The 7,869-nt window shown below is 36.3% G+C and overlaps 1 protein-coding gene across 1 annotated transcript; it reads right to left on the reverse strand.

Annotated features, from left to right (window-relative positions):
• Window positions 1-1,316: 1,316 nt before the first annotated feature.
• LOC149423638 (uncharacterized) lies at window positions 1,317-3,429 on the reverse strand. Its single transcript, XM_089632273.1, has 5 exons — window positions 3,259-3,429; window positions 2,912-3,113; window positions 2,742-2,822; window positions 2,491-2,565; window positions 1,317-1,681 (listed from the first exon to the last, which is right to left on the reverse strand). The coding sequence occupies exons 1-5, from the start codon at window positions 3,427-3,429 to the stop codon at window positions 1,317-1,319; spliced, it is 894 nt and encodes a 297-aa protein (XP_089488399.1).
• Between the last annotated feature and the right edge of the window lie 4,440 nt (window positions 3,430-7,869).

Genomic DNA, 7,869 nt, shown 5'->3' on the forward strand with positions numbered 1-7,869 from the left:
GTACAAAATATCTAGATGGAGTGTTCATCTTGTATTATTTTCAATGTTCATTAACTACCTACATATTTTTATATGATTCCAGATTGTTGCGGGAGATCTACACAAACTGAGCCAACCAACCTCCAGCAGAGTAGTGCAAAAGATTTCCTCCAGATTGGCGCAACGGATAACTGAATTTATTCATTTTCCTCAACGGCCCCAGGACTACGCTGAAAATCGGAAACTCTTCTATTCAAGAGCCCAATTTCCAGGAGTCGTCGGATGTATTGACTGTACACACATTGCCATCAAGAGCCCAAGCCGAACAATAGGGGAATCTTTTCGCAACAGGAAAGGATGGTTCTCCTTGAATGTGCAAGCTGTGTCAGGTCCACGTTTGGAATTTTTGGACATAGTTGCCAGGTGGCCTGGTTCTACCCACGATTCCAGGATATTTCAAAACAGCGCGTGCCGCCTAAAGTTTGAGGAGAAAAGGATTACAGGCATTCTTCTCGGGGACAGCGGATATGGCCAGACAAATTATATGTTCACACCAGTATTAAATCCTGCAAATGAAGGGCAAGAAAAATATAATAAGGCGCAAATTTCCACACGGAATGTAGTCGAAAGATTATTTGGTGTATGGAAGAGGAGATTTCCTTGTCTGAGGAGGAAATTAGAAAATAAACTAAGTAATACTACAAACATTATCGTTGCGTGTGCCATTTTGCATAATTTATGTATATCGTCAAACGACCAGCATTTTGGGCGGTTTGAGGGTATAAATATACCTGTCAATTCGGTGGTGCAGTCTGCTTCAGGCAGAACGATAAGAGATGCATTTATCCAAAGACATTTTACGTGATGTGTAATGAACTGTGAAAGGACACCATATATGTAATGAATAGTGACGTCAGTAATTGTGCCGTGTAATGAACTGTGAAAGGACACCATATCTAATGTATAATAATTGTGCTGTGTAATTAACTGTGAAAGGACACCATATATAATGTATAGTAATTGTGCTGTGTATTGAACTGTGAAAGGACACCATATCTAATGTTATGACTAATGAAGTCATATTTTTTAATGCATAGTAATTGTGCTGTGTAATGTCATGCTGTGAAAGGACACCTTATCTAATGTAATGAGTAGTGAAGTCATATTTTTTATAATATGTTATAATTATGCTGTGTATTGAATTATGAAAGAGCACAAGGGTTTATCTTAAATATATACCTATGTATGTATTAATAATGTCCATTATCAAAAAAATTGAAACAGAATGGAAAATAAATAAAACATTTATTGGAGATTAATATATTTTTTATTCATATTTATTTATTGGCGAGCTCTTTTTTCAATTCTGCCTTCGCTCTTCTTATTTGTAGTTCTATAAGTTCGTTCTGCAGACGAGCTCCTTTCGACTGCTCCCGAGCAGTCTCGATCTGCTCCCGGGCAATCTGCTGGGCAGTCTCCCTCTGCTCCCGGGCAGTCTCGATCTGCTCCCGGGCAATCTCCTGGGCAGTCTCCCTCTGCTTCCGGGCAGTCTCCTTCTGCTCCCGGGCAGTCTCTCTCTGCTCCCGGGCAGTCTCCATCCTTACTACGTGCATTTCTTCATCGTACTTTGTTAGATTGGTGCTTCTGAGGCAACGCACTTGGCCCTCGTCCCGAACCACCTGCCCACTAGATGGTATCAAGTCTGAAACAACACAAAATTACAAGCTGATTAGTGAAACAACACAAAATTGCAAGCTGATTAGTCATCAATGTAAATAACAGGTTTATTTGTGTAAATAACACTCTGTGCCCCATGACATAGTGCACAGTCGGGAAACACGCCAAACACGCGCCCAACATATTTATTTATTTACACAGTAAAGTAAGTAAGTGTAAAGTAAATATAAAGTGCAAACTATAAATTACAAGTAAAAATTAAAATTTAAAGTAAGAAAAAAAACAGTAAAAATGTAGAAATATAAATTATCTCTAAAAGGTACCCACAAAGATTTGAATATAAAAAGTAAGAAATCCTGGATTATGTCATCCGATTTGATAAATTTTTCAAGTACCTATGATTTCTAGTACATTAAATAGTTTTGGAGTGCAGTACTGGTAGGCATATTATGTTTACATGATGTATTATCGTGGTACCTACTAGCAAACAAATTAAGTTTAATGCATCTTTTGTATGAGGCCAGATTACCGACGAAGTGATCGATATTAGCATATTCATTGCATGTACACGGATGACATTTGTCATCAACAGCTCGGCTGTGGAACGATTTGCTGGCCTCTGTTTTTCCTCCCTCCTACAACATTGGTCTCTTCAAGACCCATTTTCACTCCTTCCTCAAAAACATTCCCCACACAGCATCTTCAACAGGGCCCCTCTTTCTTTATGGTGGAAAACGAGAGGTTAAAGTAAAGCTCTCCGAACTCCGAGCATTATTTGAACCTTTGTACGAAAATGCAAGTAATCACAGCAAATAGAGAGGTAAATATAGTCACCTTTCTTGGCTATAATGCGACGTGTCTTCGTCTTGAGCTGGGGCGTTGAACTTTCCTCCGGTGTTTTTGTTATATCTGAAAATTAAAAACACTTTTGCAATATTTCTATCTCGAAAATTATTTAAGATTTAGCATGACAACTGATAAAATTATGTAATAAGTTCCTACAGAGAAATGCGAACACTACCATCTAACAACAAATCACATTTTGAATTGATAAGAATCAATTATATTATCAAAAATTGACTTACCAAACACCGGCACTTCCGTCGACTGGTCAGTCCATGGCATGCTGAATAAAGCAGACGTGCTGGTGCTGGGCACAGCGGTATCTGAAACTTAAACAATACTTTATAAGAAATAAGGTCAAAGTTAAATAAACAAGTGGCCAAAATATTTCACATAACTTTCTTAAACTAACCGCGATCGCTGTCGTTGCTAAAGCTCAGTTCAACGTCGGTGGCCAAGTCCAGCACGCTGTCAACGGGATGATGCTCATCAGAGACAGTTGGCGACAGCCTGCCCCCTCCCGTCTTCATCCTGCTCCTCTTTTCCTCGCAGAGCTCCATCTTCCTTTTTGACTTAATGTTGTCCCAGCATTTCTTAAGCTGCGCTTGGGTCCGCTAAGAAGGAATTCAATAATACAGTATTATAATAGTATTACGGAATCGGAACAATAGAAGAGTATGTATATGAATGAAAAAAGAGTATCCCTGTGGGGAAACGGCGTGATGGCTAGTTAGTATTTCAATTACAAAAGATACAAACCTTTTGATTGCCGGCGATTGAGTTGAAATCATCTGTCAACTTGGCCCACGCATTTTTCTTCTCGCCAAGTTGCAGATGATTAGTCGAAATGCTGGCAACGGCAGGATATGTGTTTATTAAATCTAATAAACATTGCCTTTCACTCGGCGTGATTATAATACGATAATTCATTGTTTAAAAAGGAAACTTTCGAGACACTCAACTGAAGATGTAACAGAGACTTTTGACAGGCCGATGTTATTTACTTATTTACGACAGACGCTTGAACTAAATCCATAGACAACAACATAGATAAACACACAGATTGTCCCAAAACGGGGCATGTTGTTTCCGTAGAAGCAGGACATCGACAAGTTTCGGATGACGTCACACCTTTCTTTCGGCGTAGACAAAAGGTCTCTACCTGAGGAAAGGAAGCTCAAAGTGTGGACTCTGTATAGAAGCGTTAAAGGTAAGGACGGTTCTTACCTTTGCTTAGGTAAGGCTGACACTTGACTTAGACAACTTTAAGGATCGACTCTGAATACGGGTGTCAGTGTGTCACCTTCTCAAACCGCCATAAAAACCCCCCCGTTCAAATTTTATTTAAAAATTCTCCAATCTCCAACGCTTCTGAAGTAAAATTTTTGGGAGTAATATTTGATAGGAAACTTAAATGGTCTTCCCATATTAATAATTTAGTTACTAAATGCGAAAAAAATTTAAATATCATCAGATCATTATCGGGCGTTTGGTGGGGAGCTCACCCTACTTGCATTAAGTTGCTTTACAACGCACTTATTCGAAGCCATCTCGACTATGCCTGCCCACTTTTTAGTACTGCCTCAAAAAATGTACTTGATAAATTAGACAAAATTCAATCTAAATCTTTGCGAATAATAACTGGAGCGATGCAATCGTCACCCATCAATTCCCTTCAAGTGGAATGTTCTGATCCTCCTCTTTATTTAAGGCGTCAACTATTTGCTGACAAATTTGTTCTTAAATGTTTAAATTCTAAATGTCATCAGGTTATCCCCAGCGTCTCGTTGTTCATTGACTCAACCCATTCATCTACAATCAGAGCTTCAACTAAACCTCTTCCTGACATCTGTAAAAATTTTAAGTCTCTCTCAGAGCTCCACATCATCCAAAATGATCTACTTCCCTTATACAAATTAAAATATAGTCACGTCACCCTATCCCCAACAATATTAGAAGGGATCGGAATCCTTAAAAGTCATTCTAATCTCCCGGCCCGAACTGTCAATAATATGTTCAATGACATTATTTTATCTAAATGGCCCAACTTTTTTCTTTTATTTACTGATGGATCCAAATCTCCCGACTCTCCTAACTGTGGTATAGGTATTAACGTTTACAATAATAATTCTAATGACAGAATATTTCATTCAATTTCAAATCAATTTTCTATATTTTCAGCCGAGTGCATTGCAATAATAGAATCTCTCAAATATATAATCAAAAATAATTTTGAACATTCCCTCGTTCTCTCTGACTCTCTCAGTTCCCTCCAAAAACTTAAATCCAGTCCTCTTCTTCATCCGATGATCACTTTGTATGCCTTATTCGAGAGATGATAGCCTCCATTCAAAGCTCTGGTAAAACTGTAACTCTGATTTGGATTCCTGGACATGTTGGTATCATGGGTAATGATATTGCGGATGCCTTAGCAAAACAAGGAGCGTCCAACCCTGTTATTACCCTCGTAAACCACATTCCCCTATCTGACATTTTTTCCATCATCAAAGATAGATCCCGCAATGTTTGGTCGGAGTATTGGCACATTGCTAGTCAATCCAAGGGAGCCTGCTATGCCTCAATACAAAGGACTATTCCATCAAAACCGTGGTTTCAGCAATTCCCTCATTTTTCCAAAAAAGAAATTTCTTCACTCATTCGAATGAGGATCGGACATTGTTCCGTTCCTTCCCATCTTTTTAAAATTCACGTCGTTGACTCCCCAGATTGTACATTCTGTGGTCTAGAAGTGGGAACTTTAGATCACATATTTTTTGGTTGTCCCTCTCTAAACAAATATCCTCTCTTCTATCAAGCCTTATCTAAAATTGCCTCCCCTCCATTCAACATCTCATCTCTTCTAAGTCTGAACTCGACTCCAATTCTCATTATAATTTTGAAATTTGCCAATTTAAATAAAATTAATATTTAAATTCACCTTTCATATCTCAATAATTTTAAATGATGGCCAAGAACACCCTTGAAAGGTGAAAGCCAGAAATAATGGAAAAAAAAGAGATTCAATTCATTATATTAAATAATGCATTCAATTTAATATGACAATAATAAAATAAATAATAATACACAATAGTATGGAATAGATGAAAATATTGGCCTTTGGACTGCGGAATCAATAAAATAATAAATTTAAATAATTTTCACTGCGTTCCACGTTTGAACTACGGTCGATTCGTTGCATTGTCCCATTGTCTTGTCCTGCATAGTCGATGCTGTTCACGGAGCACAGGCCATGACAGTATTGTATTGTTTTCTGTGTTGTCTTCGTGTGATCTGGGCATTACATCACAAAAATGGTGTGTATCGTCACCCTTTACTACATAATATTTACATCTTGTTAGATACATTATAATATGAATATATGCAGGAGCATAAGTGGTATTGATCGACCTAACGAGATTCAGAAAGTGGGCGGCACAGGACACAAGGCCCGGTCAGTTCTCTAAAGGGCTGGCAATTAGATCGCACTGTTGATTTAGCGTTCAGTGGTGGTTGTTTATAAATTCGTTGTGGTGTTTTACCTCCCCCTCCCCTCCGGGGCCCGGTCATCAAGGCACTCCCGGGAGAACAAGGGTAGGAGTTGGAGCCTAATTGTGAGGATCTCATCTTATCCTTGATTCGCCCAAGAATAACACCGAAGTATTACGTCTACAAAATTAATACACAAGCGTGTCGCAAACTTAAATTAAAACGAACTAAATTATTACAATTTGTTGCGATGGACGGTTATTTGCTACGTCTTGGGAAACAATGGCAAATTAGCAATATATTATCATATTGAAATTTATAAAAGATGCATAAAACAAAGTTTGTTTGCAAGTAGCAATAGAAAACATACACTATATTCTTTGTTAATTGTTGGTCACGTCGACGATATCAATCTTGTATTATTATTTATATTTAATATCATTTTTACTACCCACCAACGAGTAATTGCAACCATTAGAATGTATTATTTGTCTGTTTTACTACTAATATTTTAATGGTATACCTTAAAATTAATTCTAAAGAATACACACATTAATCAACAACTTTATTATTACACGGCGCTTTTTGTTTGTATTTGTAAGTACAAAATTTGTTTACTCAGTTCACTCTTTATACTTGTGTGTTATTGGCACATATTGTGCCGTATATAGCAAGAAGAAAAAAATAAGTATTTTTATTTTCAAAGACAAAAAATTTACTATTTTTGATATTTTTTAATACACCGTTATATCTTTATCTTAAATTGACATTTTCATTAATTATCAGCAAGTAATTTATAAAAAAAACAGTTAGGGCCAGCTGTTTCACAGAATTTTAACAATTCATCAAATTACAAAGTTAATTCAAAGTTCTGTGATAGTTCTATTAATTTAAGTTAAGTTATATGAAACAACTGGTCAATAGTTATAAAATAACCGAATTTGAATAGAATTATTATGGAACTTGTAAATTAAATTTGAAATTTGATGAATAGTTCAACTTTTATTGTTCGAGTTCTGTGAAAAACTTGTCTTTATTAATTCAAGATAGGAATCCTTTTAATACGACTTTTTATTAAAAGTCATATTAAAACAATTTTTGCGATGGCAATAAAATAAATTATCAGTAAATAATTTCACTGCACCAACATTGTCAGACAGGTAGTGTCAGCAATTTTAAAACCCTTCGTTGAATGACCAAGAAATTTGAAATTGAACTAGCTATAAAAAGAAAAAAAAATTGGAAGCCTTACAGATGTCAAAGATTGAAATTGATTTTTATTGAAGGAGGTGACAAAGAAAGCATTTTTACAATGTATGTAAGTAAATATATCACAAAATAAAAATTCAATATCATTTATAATAGAAACATTGCCAATTTTAGTAAGAATATAAGCAAAAATACCCCACAGAGTTTTGGAGGCTAGGCGGAAAGATCTGATGAATCAAGAGGCTTCGATATGAAGAGTTGTTCCGTCCAAAAGCGTCGTCCCGTCTTGCCACGCTTGCTGGGCAAGAGTCATTTTTACCTTGTCCCTAGACCACTGAAGCTGTCAGAATATATTTTGATTGAGCCATAAAAAAATTTAATAATCATTAAAATGTAGGTACCGAAAGTATTACTAAGAAGTTCTGAAAGGATTATTTCTCCTCACCCCATGTAAAACCAAAGCCCATTTCATTTACTTTTTTAAAAATCGTTTGACTCACCTTTATTTTTAACGAATTACATCATCCTTTAAACTTATCACGGCCTGGTTCCTTCATAAATATTTCTGACTCTCAATAGTTTTAACATTTTATTATTCTTTGAGTATGCTGTGAGCCCACCTATAAAATAACATTTTCATCGCCGAGGTAGTTAGAGAAAAAATATATTACAGCC

The sequence above is a fragment of the Hesperophylax consimilis genome, chromosome 5 (genome assembly GCF_061612785.1).
Source record: "Hesperophylax consimilis isolate HC1 chromosome 5, BYU_Hcon_1.0, whole genome shotgun sequence".
Lineage (NCBI taxonomy): Eukaryota > Metazoa > Arthropoda > Insecta > Trichoptera > Limnephilidae > Hesperophylax > Hesperophylax consimilis.